The sequence below is a fragment of the Microcaecilia unicolor genome, chromosome 6, assembly GCF_901765095.1.
Source record: "Microcaecilia unicolor chromosome 6, aMicUni1.1, whole genome shotgun sequence".
NCBI lineage: Eukaryota > Metazoa > Chordata > Amphibia > Gymnophiona > Siphonopidae > Microcaecilia > Microcaecilia unicolor.
The window spans coordinates 10,547,062-10,567,896 of record NC_044036.1 but is presented as its reverse complement, the minus strand read 5'-3'; the positions used below and the strand labels follow the sequence as shown (position 1 = coordinate 10,567,896).

At 45.0% G+C, this 20,835-nt stretch overlaps 1 protein-coding gene across 1 annotated transcript in view; it reads right to left on the bottom strand.

The window, feature by feature from the left end:
- Positions 1–20,835, bottom strand: part of SLC6A9 (solute carrier family 6 member 9) — a 193,682-nt gene that overhangs the window by 157,193 nt on the left and 15,654 nt on the right. Inside the window, exon 2 of the mRNA XM_030207231.1 lies at positions 3,395–3,560. Within this exon, the coding sequence (XP_030063091.1) occupies positions 3,395–3,424 (30 nt within the window). The 5' untranslated portion in view covers positions 3,425–3,560. The remainder of the gene's footprint in view (positions 1–3,394; positions 3,561–20,835) is intronic.

The window sequence follows — 20,835 nt, the reverse complement described above, 5'->3', positions numbered from 1 at the left end:
AAAAAAAAAAATCTCAGCTGGTGGGAAAACGCTTCTTTCCACCTTGGCAGCAGGAATGCACTGAAAAGTGAGCATGCGCAGGTGCCGGTGTCGTGGAGAGTAGTGTTTTTGTTACCATCAGGGGGAAATCTTCAGCTGGCGGAGCGTGGGATTCCCACCAGTTACCACTAAACATGTGCTACTGTTGGGTGGGCCTGAGCCATAAATGGGTGGCCCTGGCCCACCCAAGCCCACCTGTGGCTACACCACTGCTGCCACACACCCCCCCCCCCCGGCAAATCGCACCCCCCTCGGCATATCACTCACCTCCCCCCGAAGCGCATCATCCTCACCACCTGGGGGTGCATGGAACAGTCGCACGGTTGTTGGCTCAGCCAACCCTCTGCCCCAGAACAAGAAGTAACGTCAGAGGGGGCAGGGACCCGGCAGAGCTGACTGCCACACAACTGCTCCATGCACCCCCTTGCTGCTTGCACCCGGGGCAGACCACCTTCACCATTCTGCCCTTGGTACACTACTATCTACTTCCCTACTTGTCTTTGAATTAAGGCAACATCATTTTGCAATTTGACTCAATATATAATACTGTCTTATCTGGACTACTGCAACTCATTGTACACTGGTATTTCATTGGACCTGCAAAGAAGATTTCAGTTAGTACAGAAAACGGCTGCCTGTATGATCTTTAGGACCAGTGGCGTAGCCACAGGTGGGCCTAGGTGGGCCAGGGCCCACCCACTTAGGGCTCAGGCCCGCCCAACAGTAGCACACGTTTAGCGGTAGCTGGTGGCGATCCCAAGCTCGGCCAGCTCAAGATTTCCCCCTGATGGTAACGAAAACGCTACTCTCCACAATAACGGCACCTGCGCATGCTCAGTTTTCAGTGCATGCCTGCTGCCAAGGTGGAAAGAAGCGTTTTCCCACCAGCTAAGATTTTTTTTGGGTGGTGGTTGAGGGGAGGGGGAGAAAACACTTGGTGCCCACCCACTTCTTGCCTAGGCCCATCCAAAATCTGTTGTCTGGCTACGCCCCTGTTTAGGACATGTAGATTTGATCATAAGAACATAAGAGCAGCCATACTGGGTCAGACCAATGGTCCATCTAGCCCAGTATCCTGTTTTCCAAACAGTGGCCAAGCCAGGTCGCAAGTACCTGGCAGAAACTCAAATCATGGCAACATTAGAACCCCAAAGAATAGCAAGATTCTGGAATCCTAAAGAGTGACAAGATTCCATTCAGAATCTCAAAGAGTAACAACATTCCATGTAGAACAAAGAATAGCAAGATTCTGGAATCCTAAAGAGTGACAAGATTCCATGCAGAATCTCAAAGAGTAGCAGCACTCCATACTACAAATCCTAGGTCAAGCAGTTGCTTCCCGTGTCTGTCTCAATAGCAGACTATGGACTTTTCTTCCAGGAATTTGTCCAAACCTTTTTTAAACCCAGATATGCTAACCATTGTTACCACGTCCTCCGGCAAAGAGTTCCAGAGCTTAATTATTCGTTGAGTGAAAAAATATTTCCATGTAACTTCCTCGAGTGTCCCCTAGTCTTTGTAAAAAATCGATTTACTTCTACTCGTTCTACACCACTCAGGCTTTTGTAGACCTCAGTCATATCTCCCCTCATCCATCTCCTTTCCAAGCTGAAGAGCCCTAACCTCTTTATTCTTTTCTCATATGAGAAGGAGTTCCATCCCCTTTATCAGTTTACTATCACCACTTTTGAATTGAGAGAACTACATTGGCTCCAGGTAATTAGAAGAACAGAGTTTAAAATTTCATGCTTTGTGTTCAAAATTTTACAAGAGGTTATTCTGAGCTGCTTCAGGGGACTGGTATAAACGTCCATTCAAGAAGTTGGCTTCCAAGGCCTCAGATTGGACATTGTACTGGTGCAAAGCCCAGGTACACAGGGCCAATGCGACCCATTGTGTGTACTATGTACTTGCACAGGGCAGTGGATCCAGGGCCCAGTGACACTCAGATATATGAAGTTACCGCATCTTTGTCTTATGTAAACTGCTATTTTCCGAGTATTTGGAAGGTTTCCAGAAAAAGCCCAGTATCAGACTTTACCTGGTCTTCACACAGTGTTTTAGCACATTACCTTAAATGTCAGCATTAATAAACACACACAAATGTTTTCCCAACTCCTATGCTCCAAACCTTCTTTGTACACACAATTCATCACGATGTCTTTTCCTTGAAGGAGTCTGTATGTGATAGGCAGAGCACTGCAGACAGCCTGGAGACAGGATTTGGGGCAGACATGCCACCTCCTTCTCCCTGGACTGGCTACACTACTTAGTGTGGACCATATTCCTACACAGGTATCTGCCAACCTGTCAAGGGGCCACGAGGAGATGAGGAACAAAGTCTACTGTTCCTCATCTCCTCGTAGCCCCAGTGAATCTACGAGATTCCATGCTAGCATTTCTTAAGGGAAAGGGAAATGGGACTTGATATACCGCCTTTCTGAGGTTTTTGCAACTACATTCAAAGCGGTTTACATATATTCAGGGGGCAATGGAGGGATATGTGACTTGCCTAGAGTCACAAGGAGCTGCAGTGGGAATCAAACCCAGTTCCCCCAGGATCAAAGTCTGCTGCACTAACCACTAGGCTACACTAGCAACATTCCATGTAGAATCTCAAATAGTAGCAAAAGAATCTCAAAAAATAGCAACATTCCATGTGGAATCTCAAAAGAATCTCAAATAGTAGCAACATTCCATCTAGAATCTCAAATAGGGAAAGTGAACTGGGACTTGACATACCACCTTTCGGAGGTTTTTGCAACTACATTCAAAGCGGTTTACATATATTCAGGGGGCAATGGAGGGATATGTGACTTGCCTAGAGTCACAAGGAGCTGCAGTGGGAATCAAACCCAGTTCCCCCAGGATCAAAGTCTGCTGCACTAACCACTAGGCTACACTAGCAACATTCCATGTAGAATCTCAAATAGTAGCAAAAGAATCTCAAAAAATAGCAACATTCCATGTGGAATCTCAAAAGAATCTCAAATAGTAGCAACATTCCATCTAGAATCTCAAATAGGGAAAGGGAACTGGGACTTGACATACCACCTTTCTGAGGTTTTTGCAACTACATTCAAAGCGTTTTACATATATTCAGGTACTTATTTTGTACCAGGGGCAATGGAGGGTTAAGTAACTTGCCCAGAGTCACAAGGAGCTGCAGTGGGAATCGAACTCAGTTCCCCAGGATCAAAGTCCACTGCACCAACCACTAGGCTACTCCTCCTTAAGGTCCTGAAGGCTTGTGCTTACAATGAAACAGTGAGCTAGGGTCACCACTCTAAGATCTCCAACTTCTCCTTCAGAGTAACTCAACACTTAGAAACAGTAACAGACACTGTCCACTTACCAGCAGCCCATCTGCGTATTTCTCTGTCATAACTGTCCGAAGGGTTAGAGAGGTAGATTTAAGAGTCCTGAGGTCTTTCAGGGTTGACAGCCCCCCCTCATATATATGATCTGGTATACACAGTGTTCCAGGGCAGCTGACTTCTTGAGTTTGGGATTGGTCAACACTAGGAATCAGAAGCAGATGACAGATTTTAATCTAATCTGGATTTTTATGTATCATCTTTCTCGTCCACTAAAAGATCAACCAGCATAGTTTACAATAATGCAAAAATACAGAATCAATACAAAAACATTCAAATAATACAAATTAATGTATTCAAAATACATAAGCAGGGGGGTAATTCCCTACAGGTCATCCGGAGTTAGGCAAAGGGATTCTACACGGTTAAGGGAGAATTCCATATTAGCAATTACACATGAAACTGTCGTTATGAAATAGTAGTCCACAGTTACGCACTTAACTTTCGGCTGGTGTAAATGGCTGTTGTCAGTTAGGCGTGTAACTGATAATATTCCAGAACCTGTTTGCATGCGTGCTAGGCACCCCCTGACCTGTTCAGGCCCCTCCCATGTCCACACCCCCTCGCAGTTGTGTGCTATGGATTCTGTGCCCTGAGTTTTTTAAATCCTGACTAAGGACAGTTACGTATGTAACTGCTAATTAGCAATGAAATCTCCATAAGTTTCTGAACTTTCACTGAAAAAATTCTGAGGTTGATTCTTTCCTCATAATTATATTAAATAAATATGTGTTGGATGGAGGAAAAGACTTCAGTTAAACAGTTGCCTATATGATTTAAAGGTCAAGCTGTGATCACCATCATCAGTCTTCAATTCAAGAAAGAAATGAAAACCTAGTTCTTCAAAAAATCCTATAGCTAACTGCATAAGCTATTGACGTCCTACCTCTACAAATCTACCTTATCAAAACTCTTCGGATAGCCATATAAACTAACGTCCTACCTCTAGCAACATCTATTCTCTCCAAATCTACCTCATCAAAACTTTTCAGATAATTATATAAACTATCGCCCTGCCTCTTCAAAACTACCTCTCCAAAACTTCTATAGATAGCTACTTAAACTATCGATGTCCTATCCATGTCATAACGGTAAAATACTATTGTAATTTTCACCTAAAATGCAAATTGTAAGCCACTTTGAACCAAAACTTGTTTTTGGATAACAGTGGGGTACAAGAATGAATAAATAAATAAAAACCTCCACCGCCTAAAGTAATTTCTTTAAAAAATTTCAATTTTAAACTTAACAATCAACTTAGCAATCAATCTTATTATTGTACTTCTAAATGGAATAACATATACTAATCTCTAATCGCTAATCTCTAACAGGAACTGCTTATGTCTGCCCTGTTAGCGACGGCATATGTAGACGGGCAGCTCCTGAAGAAGCTTACCAAGTGAAATGGAGAAGATCCGTAGAGCACTCCCAGTGAAACTACGTTGAACCTTATCCTCACGTTGGTCACCAGACTGTGGCGTCCCTCATGGCTCTTCACTATCGCCTATACTATTTAATGTAATGATGTCACCACTAGGTAACAAACTAGAAACATCCATATATGCTTGACGATGTTACCATATATACATCCTTCAAAAATACAGCAAAGAAAATGTTCTACTCAATGTGGAAACTTAAAAGAATCAAACCTTTCTTCCCAAGGGAAGTATTCCGCAGCCTAGTACAATCAATGGTGTTAAGTCATCTAGACTACTGCAACGTCATTTATGCCGGATGCAAGGAACAAATCATTAAGAAGCTTCAAACCGCTCAAAACACAGCAGCCAGACTCATATTTGGGAAAGCGAAATACGAAAGTGCCAAACCCCTAAGAGAAAAACTACACTGGCTTCCATTAAAAGAATGAATTGCGTTCAAAGTGTGCACCCCGGTCCACAAAATCATTTACGGGGAAGCCCCGATCTATATGTCAGACCTTATAGACTTGCCTACTAGGAACGCAAAAAGATCATCACGCACATTCCTCAATCTCCACTATCCTAACTGCAAAGGGCTAAAATATAAATCCACATACGCGATCAGCTTCTCATACATCTGCTCGCAGATATGGAACGCACTACTGAAGGCCATAAAAACAACGCAAGACCTAACCATCTTCCGAAGGCTACTGAAAACAGATCTTTTCAAGAAGGCATACAATAAACATCCATCTTAAATACTAAATTAATAACACTATACACGATCTATACAAAACCGAAATCTTATCACATGACTGATTAACCTCTTTGCTATTAATGATCAAGCACTACCACCTTAAACCTTATGTCGAATAGGGTCTCTCTATAATCGATGAATTAATGTATGTTACAATCCAAGTTATTACTCAGGAACCTTCATGCAATACCATAATGTAATCTGCTTTACCATGTATGTACGCACATGGTATATATATATATATAAATACCATGATCTGTTCCATATATGTTATGTTCCATGTATCTTACCATGTATGTCTGCACCTTAACACAATACCATTTGTAATTCTGTTACCCGGAAATGGCAACCGCCATTACGGCAAATGTAAGCCACATTGAGCCTGCAAATCGGTGGGAAAATGTGGGATACAAATGCTACAAATAAATAAATAAACATCCACGATATCTTACAAAAGGCAAAACTTGGCTTAAATATGATGGAGACCTGGGCCTCAGAATTCAAACTAAAACTAAACAAAGACAAACTAAATTCACGGTCATCACCAATCTGTTTGACCAAACCGACTACAACAGTTTCACAACAGACAACACTTCATTCCCCATTGACAATAATCTGAAAATCCTGGCTTCCCATCAAAGCGAGAATCACCTTCAAATTATGTGCCTTTTAGGGGCATAATCAAAAGAGAAGGGCGCACATCTTTCGACACAAATTGGGAGATGGGCATCCTTTTCTCAGGGTCGCCTAAATCAGCATAATTGAAAGCTGATTTTAGGAGTCCCCAACTGATTTCCGTCGCAGGGACGACCAAAGTTCACGGGGGCGTGTCGGCACTATAGCGAAGGTGGGACTGGGGCGTGATTAAGAGATGAGCGTCCTCAGACGATAATGGAAAAAAGAAGGGCGTCCCTGACGAGCACTTGGCTGATTTTACTTGGTCCATTTTTTTTCACAAACAAGCCTCAAATAAGTGCCCGAACTGACCAGATGACCACCAGAGGGAATCGGGGATGACCTCCCCTGACTTCCCCAGTGGTCACTAACCCCCTGCCACCCTCAAAAACACAACTTTAAAAACTTTTTTTTGCCAGCCTCTATGCCAGCCTCAAATGTCATACTCAGGTCCATCACAGCAGTATGCAGGTCCCTGGAGCGGTTTTAGTGGGTGCAGTGCACCTCAGGCAGGCAAACCTAGGCCCATCCCCCCCTACCTGTTTACACTTGTGGTGGTAAATGTTCAGTCCTCCAAAACCAACCACAAACCCACTGTACCCACATGTAGGTGCCCCCCTTCACCCATAAGGGCTATGGTAGTGGTGTACAGTTGTGGGGAGTGGGTTTTAGGGGGCTCAGCACCCAAGGTAAGGGAGCTATGCACTTGGGACCAATTTGAGAAGTCCACTGCAGTGCCCCCTAGGGTGCCAGGTTGGTGTCCTGCCATGTAATGGGGACCAGTGCACCACGACTGCTGGCTCCTTCCACGACCAAATGACTTGGATTTGGTCGTTTTTGAGATGGGTGTCCTCGGTTTCCATTATGGGTGAAAACCGGGTACGACCATCTCTAAGTTCGACCATCTCGACATTTAGGTCGACCATCTCTAAAGTTGACCTAAATGTGGAGAATTGGGCATCCCCGACCGTATTATTGAAACGAAAGATGGACGCCCATCTTGTTTCGATAATACGGGTTTCCCCGCCCCTTCGCGGCGCCGTCCTTACAGATGGACACCCTTAGAGATGGTTGTCCCCATTGGATTATTCCCCTCCACATCTTTCAAATCTGAAATGGTACCGTTAATAAACTTACCTCAAAGAAACGCTAAATATGAAGTGAGAAACTATCTCAAACTACACCTCCCAAATTTCAAAAAAGTGATCTACAAAACTGTCCACTCTGCAGACTTCACTAACTTAGGAACCAAATGGCGGAACTCCTTCCCACCCAAAATAAGAAATGTACAGGAATATACCAAATTCCACAAAATCCTCAAATCATTCCTAACATAGTAACATAGTAGATGACGGCAGAAAAAGACCTGCACGGTCCATCCAGTCTGCCCAAGAAGATAAATTCATATGTGCTACTTTTTTATTTGTACTGTCCTCTTCAGTGCACAGACCGTATAAGTCTGGCCAGCCCTATCCCCGCCTCCCAACCACCAGCTCTGGCACAGACCGTATAAGTCTGCCCAGCACTATCCCCACCTCCCAACCACCAGCCCCGGCACAGACCGTATAAGTCTGCCCAGCACTAGCCCCGCCGCCCAACCACCAGCCCCGGCACAGACCGTATAAGTCTGCCCAGCACTAGCCCCGCCTCCCAACCACCAACCCCGCCTCCCAACCACCAGCTCTGGCACAGACCGTATAAGTCTGCCCAGCACTAGTCCCGCCTCCCAACCACCAGCCCCAGCACAGACCGTAAAAGTCTGCCCAGCACTAGCCCCGCCTCCCAACCACCAGTTCTGCCACCCATTCTAGGCTAAGCTCCTGAGGATCCCTTCCTTCTGCACAGGATTCCTTTATGTTTATCCCACGCATGTTTGAATTCCGTTACTATTCAAACAAACCCTCACAAAGAACAACCATATATCAAAACAACTAACTATGACCTGAATTGGTTATTATTTCATTTACCATTAACCTTCTGTTTCATGTACGCTTTCGCATTCATAATAGATTATTCAAAGTTTAAACATCCATAACCAGAAGTGGACTCAGGTTGACGGCATGGGGGGAGCGAAAGCAGCATGAGAGCGGACTTCTGCCGGCACACATTTTCAATGCAACACGTTGAGAAAAAAATAGGCACCGGTACCGGCGGAACTCCGTTTGAGGGAGCAGCCGCTCCCCTGGCACCCCCCCTAGCTACACCACTGTCCATAACTATCTAGTACATCTATGATATTGTATAATATAATTGGGTTCTTGGAAATAGATTATTCTCTTTTGCATCCTATACTGTTTATTGTAAGCCACATTGAACTCAAGCTTGTTTGGAATAATGTGGGATATAAATGTCTCATATCAATAAATAAATAAATAAAATAATCAAGACATGGCAGGAACCAAACAATTCCAACAGACTAGAGTCCAGGCAACATGATCACAGCTAACAATTGATGAGCACCACAAACCCAAAAGCATTAACAGCATAAACCAGGAAGCAACATTTACAAAAGGAATTCACAAATAAATGAAGAGAATTGGAATTCTAAGCTACCGGACTAGAAGGCTGAGGATAGAGACAATATAATTGACCTGATGGGAACCACGATCCCTGCTATGGGCGTAGCTCAGGAATTTCAGCCTCTTTTCAAGCTGAAAGAAATCTGTGGATTTGTACAAGATCTGCCTGAGAAAAATAATCTATCTGATGTTTCGCACAGCAATTCTTAGATTCTGCTGCAGATCTGCTACTGATTTTCACTGTGATCTTTATTCTTGCACAAAAAGTGCTCACTCATTTTGTAAAAATGTGTGCATTTCCACAGTTTCCTTCCTGCTCTGCTGAGGTCCCCTGGAGCTGGGCTAGGTCCTTTATCTCCACTCATTCCACTGCTGAACACTGTACATTATTAGTAACTGCTAGATAAGTGGTAAGCACTAGAGGTTCCACTCCTGAACTTCTGAACTCTTTGCTGTGACACTTCCCTATTCCTCTGCTATGAGACACCTCCCAGGCCTGGCAGTGCAGGAACCTGACTGCTCACACCCAGGGCATAAGAGCACAAGAATAAACTGTATTGGGTCAGACCAATGGTCTATCTAGCCCAGTATCCTGCTTCCAACAGTGGCCAATCCAGGTCACAAGAACTTGGCAGAAACCTAATTAGTAGCAACATTCCATGTAGAACACCAAAGAGTAGCAACATTCCATTCAGAATCTCAAAGAGTAGCAACATTCCATGTAGAACCCCAAAGACTAGAAACATTCCACGCAGAACCCCAAAGAGTAGCAACATTCCATTCAGAATCTCAAAGAGTAGCAACATTCCATGTAGAACCCCAAAGAGTAGCAACATACCATTCAGAATCTCAAAGAGTAGCAACATTCCTTGTAGAACCCCAAAGAGTAGCAACATACCATGTAGAACCCCAAAGAGTAGCAACATTCCATGCTACCAATCCCAGGGCAAGCAGTGGCTTCCCCCATGCCCATCTCAATAACAGACTATGGACTCTTCCTCCAGGAACTTGTCCAAGCCTTTTTTAAACCCAGATACGCTAACCGCTGTTATCACATCCTCCGGCAGCGAGTTCCAGTTCTTAACTATTCTTTGAGTGAAAAAATATTTCCTCCTATTTGTTTTAAAAGTATTTCTATGTGATTTTATTGAGTTTCCCTCTGGTCTTTGTACTTTTTGAAAGAAGTGAAAAACTGATTCACTTCTACCTACCCGTTCATTGCACTCAGCTTCCTCACACTGGATCAGTGAAGAACCTGGAACTACATGCAAGTGGTTCAGGTTTCTTGTCAGGCTGACAACAGGTGCCACTGACAGGTGAGCTGACCCACAGAAGCAAATGAGTTACCACTAACACAGACAGTAGGTCGTCTAAACTGGCAGGTGATTGAATGACAAACAGCCATTTCTGGGAAGGCATATTTCTACTGGCCAGACTCTAAGAAATTTTTTAAGAAAAAAGGGGAGAAGAGGAGAATCAAAAAGAGTGAACTTGGCTGGGGTGGTATTATACAATACTGGTACAGTGACACAGCTGGCATTAGAACTGAGATTTGAGGTCAGGAACAGAGTCAGACAGAACTGGGATTACAGCTAACATTAGAGGTCAGACACAAAGAGACAGAGCTGGGATTAGAACTACACTAGAGGTCAGGCACAGAGTCAGTGACAGAGCTGGGATTAGAACTGAGACTAGAGCTCAGACAGTCAGCAACAGAGCTGGGATTAGAACCGAGACTAGTCATCAGACACAGAGTCAGTGGCAGAGATGGGATTAGAGGTCAGGCACAGAGTCAGAGGCAGAGCTGGGATTAGAACTGAGACTAGAGGTCAGGCACAGAGTCAGAGGCAGAGCTGGGATTTGAACCGAGACTAGAGGTTAGGTACAGAGTCAGAGGCAGAGCTGGGATTAGAACCGAGACTAGAGGTCAGGCACAGAGTCAGAGCTGGGATTAGAACCGAGACTAGAGGTCAGGCACAGAGTCAGAGGCAGAGCTAGGATTTGAACCGAGACTAGAGGTCAGGTACAGAGTCAGAGGCAGAGCTGGGATTTGAACCGAGACTAGAGGTCAGGTACAGAGTCAGAGGCAAAGCTGGGATTAGAACCAAGACTAGAGGTCAGGCACAGAGTCGGAGGCAGAGCTGGGATTAGAACCGAGACTAGAGGTCAGGCACAGAGTCGGAGGCAGAGCTGGGATTAGAACCGAGACTAGAGGTCAGGCACAGAATCAGTGGCAGAGCTGGGATTAGAACCAAGACTAGAGGTCAGGCACAGAGTCAGAGGCAGAGCTGGGATTAGAGCTGAGACTAGAGATCTAGCACAGTCAGTGGCAGAGCTGGGATTAGAACCGAGACTAGAGGTCAGGCACAGAGTCAGAGGCAGAACTGCTTAGTGGTTGGTTTGGCCCTGTGGAAGCCACAAAATGCCATGTTTTCCTTTGGATCCTATCATTTGCCCCTTGTCCTGCAGAAGTTGATAGATCTTCCATCAGACTGACTTCCACTGAGCTGCCTGATTCTGTTCCTACTGACAGAATCGGACAAGGTGAAACGTAAAGGAGATTCCTGCTGGCTTCAATGTGTGCAGGGAAGGAGGAATTTGTCGTGTTAGCTCAAAATCCTAAATTCTGATTTACAAGCCTCTGGGAAATATTGAGATTGCTAAATCGCCAGCTACAGAAATGATTGCTTATTTGGTAGATAGCTCAAAACGTCTCTGCAAAGCTCTCCATCCAGTGGCCTGGGTAGTTTCTGAGCTGACTAATGGAACCTCTTCCTATCTCGACTATTAATCACCACCACAAACCCTTAGAAAATGATCTGATGCCCCTAAGACACAAGAGACTAGCTGTCCATACCACACTAGTGATTCCAGGGTGGGGAAAAAGCACGCTACGCAAAGTTGCCAAAGTATCCTGTTCCAAGAAGGAGACATTTTGGTCACCCCCCCCCCCCGCCCCTCAAGAGTAGAACCCTTACCAACCCCCTCCCCAAAAAGGCCCTCTCTGGGCCTACCCCCAAGGAATCCCCTCTCCCATGTTCAAGCAGGACCCCACCTCCCCCAGCCCACTTGGACATCTCTGGTAGGCTAGTGGGTCTTTGGGGAGATGTGAACCTCTTAACAGAAGTACTGCACAACTGCTCTTAGAGACTGCAGTGGCCATGTTGCATCCACAGCTGTCAGGGGCAACAGCAAGCAGGATTTGCTCCTGTCCCAAAGACCCACTAGCCTACCAGGGATGTCCAAGTAGGACTGGGGGGGGGGGGGGGTGAGCCTACTTGGACGTGGAGGGGGGACTACTTGGGTGTGGGCCCAGAGAGGACCTTTACTGGGGGTGTCTTCTCGGGGTGGGGGGGATGGGAGGAGGTTACATCATGTTGAGGGGGTTCTCCTATGTTGGGGGGGGGGGGGGGAAGAATCATCTCCTTATGTGGGTCTTGGCTGAATATTGGTTAGAACCCACATAAGCCAAAACATGTCCAGTCATGACTCAGCATTGAATATCCAGGCTTAATTCAGCCAGAGGATGTTAGCATTAAAGAAAGCTGACTGCTGCCAGTTGAATATTGACCAGTCTGTATTATGTTATGTTATATGGTCAATATTCACCCATGCAAACATACAACGGGGCTCATTTTCAAAGCACTCAGAATTACAAAGTTCCATAGTAACATATAGAACTTTGTAAGTCTAAGTCTTTGAAAATACGCCTCAATGTGTCTAATCTAGACGTTTTGAAATTATTCTTGTGCTCAGTGGTGCTATCTGTTGAGGGAGTGCTGCTGAAGACTTGTACAACTGGAAGCAGCTCAAGTAGACATTTCAAGTTACGCTGAACATCTTCATTTACACATGTAAATTAGACATCACAGTTGCCTCGCTTCCTGAATGTCCCAAATCCTGCCTTATTTTTATATGGAAAATTATGACATCAATTTATGTGTCTAAAATGATCCCTTCATTTGGCCCAGATTTTTTTAATAAAGGACTGATGCGATTGGCGTTAGTTCTTTTGAATATCAATTCACATATTTGTGTATTGCTTTCTGTAGACATCATCAAACCCAAAGCGATTTCTAACCACATCAAATAGCCTAGAGGTATATTAAAAACACAATAATGACGTATCACAAAGCACGATGAACAAAAATGTGAGGTGAACTCGAAGAGGATGTCAAGAAGTCTTTATTATGAACAGCATAAAATCGACCCGACACGGCTGTGTTTCTGCCCAAAGGCCTGCCTCAGGGGTCCAGTGTATCTGCAGCTAATAAGGGATGATGGCGCTTGTTTTTGCAGGTGGGGTTCAGATGCCGGCATCCCTTATTAGCTACAGATACACTTGACCCCTGAGGCAGGCCATTGGGCAGAAACACGGCCGTGTTGGGTCGATTTTATGCTGGATCGATGATGAGGGAGGGGTGGAAATTGCTGAGGAGGTCCTTCTACTCAGGGACACTTTTGGACAGGGAAATCTCTTGTGGGGGATGCTATGGGGACGACCTAAATGTCAAGATTTGGGCATCCCCAATCGTATTATCGAAACGAAAGATAGACGTCCATCTTGTTTCAATAATATGGGTTTCCCCGCCCCTTCGCCGGGACGTCCTGCGAGGACGTCCCCAGGAAAACTTGGGTGACTCTCAATTATGCCCCATAAACATACTGTATGGGCTTTGCCACAACTTAAGTTTTGCACTAAAGGTACAGTAAATGCAAAACCTACCATATTTTAGTAAATAGGCTTCGTGGATTGTAAGTCCTTTGGGAAGAGGAAGATGCCAACTGTACTACTGAGAAATGCAGGAGCTAAATCTAAACCCTTTCCCCCCTAACTCTAAGAAACATAATAATTAGAGTTCTTTATCTACCATCAGGTTTGATATTCCCCTATGTTTGAATCAAGGTTAGTAAATAAGTACATAAGTACTGCCATACTGAGACAGACTGAAGGTCCATCGAGCTCAGCATCCTGTTTCCAACACTGGCCAATCCAGGTCACAAATACTTGGCAAGATCCCCAAAAAGTACAATACATTTTATGCTGCTTATCCCAGAAATAAGCAGTGGATTTTCCCCAAGTCAATTTAATAATGTTTTTTGGCCTTTTCCTTTAGGAAGCCATCCAAACCTTTTTTAAACCCTGCTAAGCTAACCGCCTTTACCACATTCTCTGGCAACAAATTCCAGAGTTTAATTACACAGTGAGTGAAGAAACATTTTCTCCAATTCGTTTTAAATTTACTACTTTGTAGCTTCATTGCGTGCCCCCTAGTCCTAGTATTTTTGGAAAAAGTACACAAGCGATTCACATCTACCTGTTCCACTCCACTCATTATTTTATAGACCTCTATCATATCTCCCCTCAGCCGCCTTTTCTCCAAGCTGAAGAGCCCTAGCCGCTTCAGTCTTTCCTCAAAGGGAAGTCGTCCCATCCCCTTTATCATTTTCGTCGCCCTTCTCTATACCTTTTCTAATTTCACTATATCTTTTTTGAGATGCGGAACACAATATTCGAGGTGTGATCGCACCACGGAGCAATACAAAGGCATTATAACCTCCTCATTGTTGTTTTTGAAACAGCATCGTCCAGTTTTTACTTTTCTGCTTAAGGACATGTTTTCATTCACTTTATACAGATCCACAGTCTCTTATATGCTCTGAAAGTATCTGTTGAGCAAGATTCCTGATGAAGCATTAACCAGCAGCTCACAGTGTTAGGAGCTGATCATCATTAGAGTCCATAGTCTTAGAAATGCTCCTGCCCCTCCCCCACCCACCCCCCTTCTTAGGTTCAATAACCAAAAGGCTACATCTGCTTCTGATTAACTTGCCCCTTACTTTCCACCTGATCACCAGCGGAAGGGATCCATCATTTCTCATCAAAGCAGCATCTGAATTTTCCAGCCTGATCAAAGTGTGGGCGGCCAGATTCCAGCCTGACCAAAGAAATCTCTTTTTCTTTTTAGTTCAAACATTTTATTGAAAGGATGTAATTTTTACATGAACAGAAATATGAAAAGGGAATACAAAGAAACTTACAACATAACACAGAGAAGAGCATTACAAATATTTCTCTGGGAAAACGATTATTGATTTATCATCTATTATTAGATAGAAAGTTTTAAGCCATATTTGTTTAATTTTCCTACGTAAGTTTGTTTTTTCTGAAAATTTTAGTTCAAATGTATGTATTTGGCAAAAAGAGTATCATTTACATTTTTGGAATTTTTCCAGTATTCCAATATTGTATGAATAGCATAAGAACATAAGTATTGTCATACCTGGAACAGACCAAAGGTCCATCAAGCCCAGCATCCTGTTTCCAATAGTGGCCAATCCAGGTCACAAATACCTGGCAAGATCCCAAAAAAGTACAAAACATTTTATGGTACTTATCCTAGAAATAAGCAGTGGATTTTCCCCAAGTCCATTTTAATAATGGCTTATGGAGTTTTCTTTTACAACGCTAGCCAAACCTTTTTTTTTAAACCCTGCTAAGCTAAATGCTTTTACTACATTCTCTGGCAACAAATTCCAGAGGCGCAGGTATTTAGGCCTGGTTTTAGGTGACCTGAATGGGTGCGCCTAAATTTTAGACGCAAGCGTAGCGCATGTGCATATTCTATAAACTATGCCTATCTTTAGGTAGTTTATAGAATCGCAATAAGCACATGGTTTTTTGGCGCTGATTTTTAAGGTGCCATTTATAGAATTTGGCCTTTTATGCACAGAGGTGCCAATAATCAACAGTTACATTCCAAAGTTGCTTAGAGGGGTACACATGGGTGAACCATGGGTGTGTCGCCAAGCGACCTGCGCAACTTACAGAATTCTATCAGCCGTGCATGTTGCATGGCACACCGAGCATGCCAACCTATGCCAGCCATGGATCTTTCATAAGCAGGTGCATCTAGATTTTGGCACACCAACTTGGCTTTCCAGTATTTATTTTATTTTAAATATTTATAGTCTGCCTAAAACCTAGGCAGATTCCCAAAACATACACAATAAACACTCAGTACAAACACTGACAGACCCACCTCTTCACACATTCATCATTACTACTGTTACTGACCCAATCTCTTCAAGTAAAAAACAGTCCCACATTTTTAAAAAATGCTTGCTGAAAATAGTGAGTCTTCACTAGCTCAGTATTCGGACAAAGACGAAGCTGGCCCAGCGAGGTGTTCCACAAGAATGGACCAGCCACCAAGAAAGCTGTGAGTTGTAGTCACAGTGAACTGGTAACCACATCGCTGCCTCCTCCGGGGGTGATACACCGACAGCACCTGAGCAAAGAACCAAGGGGACAGAGTATTGACGGGTTGGAGAGGGAGAAAGAGGACAATAACCTTAATTTTAGCAGATACTGGTGGTGATATGGAGCTGTGAGGGAGTTGCAGTCCCAGTGTGTTCCTGTCCTAATGCTCCCCACCAGGGCTGGACTGACCTTATGGGCAACTGAGCAGTGCCTGAGGGCCCAGGGCTGTGGGGGGGTCCAGTGCTTCCCTCCCACATGTCTGATGTGGACCGTCCTTCTCTCTCCTCCGGAGCCAGAATCGGGACCGTGACACCCCCGTCTCCTCCCCCTCCTGCACTCTCGTCCCCAACCCCCCCTTCACAGTTGGGGGCACTGGAAGCTAAATTGGCCGTCTGCCGCAGACACTGGTATTTCCCTCTGCTGCAGCTGGCCCCCTTCTGACATCATGTCCTTCTTCCACAAGCGTGGGCCGCGGCAGAGAGAAGTTCCAGCGTCAATGGCCGATTTAGCTTCAGGACCAAAGGAAAAGGCCAGTGGAAGGAGGGGGGAGGGAGGTAGCAGAACTGGGAGGGGGGGGGGGAGAGAGGGCCCAATGGTCCTCATTGCTCAGGGGCCTAGACCACTCTCAGTCCACCCCTGCTCCCCACCATGCTGAAGACAATATGTCCGAACCCAACACTAGCCCCCTCCTGATGGCTCCAAGCCCAGATCCAAGAATGCCTGTGCAAGTCAGAGACACCTCACTCAGTCCCAGACAGTGCCCCTCCCTCCTCTCTATCTCCTTCCACACAGTTAAATAGTACCTCAGTGATGTCACAGTGCACAGAATGTACATTCTGGAAATCCCTCGAGTTTGTCCTTTCAAATGCAGTGAGTAAACTTTGCAGCTAGTGACAAGTAAGCAAGCTCTGACGCAAGGGAATACGTAAGAAGTGGTACTTTCGATCCCCTGTAGATGGATTCTTTTACTACTCATCAGCTGAGTGTGATATGAGAAACAGAGGCACCCCTGCAATGTCCTAAGCCTCATAAGTACATAAGTATTGCCAAAGGTCCATCAAGCCCAGTATGTTTCCAACAGTGGCCAATCCAGGTCACAAATACCTGGCAAGATCCCAAAAAAGCTCAATACATTTTATGCTGCTTATCCCAGAAATAAGCAGTGGAGTTTCCCCAAGTCCATTTTAATAATGGTCTACGGACTTTTCCTTTAGGAAGCCGTCCAAACCTTTTCTAAACCCCACTAAGCTAACCGCCTTTACCACATTCTCTGGCAATGAATTCCAGAGTTTAATTACACGTTGAGTGAAAAAACATTTTCTCTGATTCAGGGGCGTAGCTACATGGGGCCACGGGGGCATGGGCCCCTTCTACATTTGACCCCCGCCGTCGCTGCCCACCCCCCGCCCCATCAGGTACCTTGTTTGCTGGCAGGGGTCCCCAAACCCCGCCAGCCGAAGTTTTCTTCAGCGCCAGTCGACTCCGGTGTCTCCGTTGTGGGATCATCTGTTTCTGACGCCTTACGTCCTGCACCGTGCATGTAGCCCCGTGCAGGATGTAAGGCGTCAGAAATAGATGATCCCACAACGAAGGCGCTGGAGTCGATCTACGCTGAAGAAGACTCTTCGGCTGGCGGGGATTGGGGACCCCTGCCAGCAAACAAGGTACCTGATGCGGTGGTGGGGTGGGCCGGCGGGGTTTGCGGTTGCGGCGGAGGTCCAAAGTGGTAGGGCGGGCAGGGGGGTTGCGGTTACAGCGGTCCAAAGTGGCGGGCAGGTGAGGGGGGGGGGTTGTGGTTGCAGCGGCAGGGGGGGGGGGTCGAAAGTGGCGGGGGGAGGCAGCTAAACAGTGCCCCCCCACCTCGGGCTCTGGCCCCCCTCCTGCTGAGGTCTGGCTATGCCCCTGCTCTCATTCATTTTAAATTTACTGCTTTGTAGCTTCATCGAATGCCCCTTAGTCCTAGTATTTTTGGAAAGAGTAAACAGACGCTTCACGTCTACCCATTCCAATCCACTCATTATTTTATGGATCTCTATCATATTTCCCCTCAGCAGCCTTTTCTCCAAGCTGAAGAGCCCTTGCCGCTTTAGCCTTTCATCATAGGGAAGTCGTCCCATTCCCTTTATCATTTTTGTTGCCTTTCTCTTCACCTTTTCTAATTCCACTATCAAGCTCATTTTCGAAAGAGAAGGACACCCATCTTTCGACACAGGGTTGCCCAAATGGGCATAATCGAAAGCCGATTTTGGGCATCCCCATCTGCTTTCCGTCGCGGGGACGACCAAAGTTCATGGGGGAGTGTCGGAGGCGTAGCAAAGGTGGGACTTGGGCGTGCCTAACACATGGGCGTCCTCGACCCATAATGGAAAAAAAAAGGGCGTCCCTGATGAGCACTTGGACAACTTTACCTGGTCCTGTTTTTCTTACGACCAAGCCACAAAAAGGTGCCTGAACTGACCAGATGACTACCGGAGAGAATCGGGGATCACTTCCCCTTACTCCCCCAGTGGTCACTAACCCCCTCCCACCCTCAAAAAACATCTTTAGAAATATTTTGTGCCAGCCTCTATGCCAGCCTCTAATGTCATACTCAGGTCTATCACAGCAGCATGCAGGTCCCTGGAGCAGTTTTTAGTGGGTGCAGTGCACTTCTGGCAAGCCCATCCCTCCTACCTGTTACACTTGTGGTGGTAAATGTGAGCCCTCCAAAACCCACCAGAAACCCACTGTACCCACATCTAGGTGCCCCCCTTTACCCATAAGGGCTATGGTAGTGGTGAACAGTTGTGGGTAGTAAGTTTTGGGGGGGATTTGAGGGTTTCCATTATCGCCGAAAATCAGAAACAACCAAGTCTAGGGACGACCATCTCTAAGGACGACCTAAATGTCAATTTGGGTGTCCCCGACCATATTATTGAAATGAAAGATGGACATCCATCTTGTTTCGATAATACGGGTTTCCCCGCCCCTCCCCTCCGTCCTCAGCAAAACTTGGGCATCCCTTTTGATTATGCCCCTCTATATCTTTTTTGAGATGCGGTGACCAGAACTGAACACAATACTTGAGGTGCGGTCGCAACATGGAGCGATACAAAGGCATTATAACATCTTCATTTTTGTTTTCCATTCCTTTCCTAATAATACCTAACATTCTATTTGCTTTCTTAGCCACAGCAGCACATTGAGCAGAGGGTTTCAACGTATCATCGACAACACCTAGATCCCTTTCTTGGTCCGTGACTCCTAACGTGGAACCTTGCATGACGTAGCTATAATTCGGGTTCCTCTTTCCCACATGCATCACTCTGCACTTGCTCACATTAAACATCATCTGCCATTTAGACGCCCAGTCTCATAAGGTCCTCTTGTAATTTTTCACAATCCTCTTGCGATTTAATGACTTTGAATAACTTTGTGTCATCAGCAAATTTAATTACCTCACTAGTTACTCCCATCTCTAGGTCATTTATAAATTAAAAAGCAGTGGTCCCAGCACAGACCCCTGGGGAACCCCACTAACTACCCTTCTCCATTGAGAATACTGACCATTTAACCCTCTCTGTTTTCTATCTTTTAACCAGTTTTTAATCCACAATAGGACACTACCTCCTATCCCATGACTCTCCAATTTCCTCTGGAGTCTTTCATGAGGTACTTTGTCAAACGCCTTTTGAAAATCCACATACACAATATCAACTGGCTCACCTTTATCCACGTATTTGTTCACCCCTTCAAAGAAATGTAATAGATTGGTGAGGCACGATTTTCCTTCACTAAATTCATGATGGCTTTGTCTCATTAGTCCATGCTTTTGAATATGCTCTGTAATTTTGTTCTTTATAATAGTCTCTACCATTTTGCCCGGCACCTACATCAGGCTCACTGGTCTATAATTTTCCAGATCTCCTCTGGAACCTTTTAAAAAAATCAGCGTTACATTGGCTACCCTCCAATCTTCCGGTACAATGCTCAATTTTAAAGATAAATTACATATTACTAACAATAGTTCTGCCAGTTCATTTTTCAGTTCTATCAGTACTCTGGGATGGATACCATCCGGTCCAGGAGATTTGCAACTCTTCAATTTCTCAAATTGCCCCATTACATCCTCCAGGTTTATAGAGATTTCATTCAGTTTTTCTGACTTGTCAGCTTTGAATACCATTTCTCGCACCGGTATCTCTCCTAAATCTTCCTCGGTGACTGAAGCAAAGAATTCATTTAATCTCTTCATTATGGCTCTGTCTTCCCTGATCGCCCCTTTTACCCCTCGGTCATCTAGCGATCCAACCAATTCTTTTGCCGGCTTCCTGCTTTTAATATACCTAAAAATAGTTTTTGCCTCCAACGCAATCTTTTTTTCCTCTGCAGAGGCTGCTCTCACACTCACTGGAGTCACAAAACAAGAAGGGAAGCCTATTTGCAAAAATTTAAATATATAATGCACAGAGCAACCCGGAAAACATTTATCGTAACACGCATCAAAAAATTCAAACATTTTCTTTACAGAAATCAGCCTCATAAAAACACGTACACCACAACCAATCACATCATACAGCACAACTGGTTACCACAGAAAACAAATAGATGGCCACTTTCAGTTCATCGTGTTTAATTTTACCCGATACCAAATGCTCAACATGTTTTGGCAGGACACTAAACAGGAAGCCATTTTACTATCTGTTCAATATTGGTGTCATTCTGACGGATTTTTGTGGCATTCATTTTTCCTCTATATATTATGGCATGCTGCCCTGACGTTGCTTTGTCATCCAAGTGGTTAGGA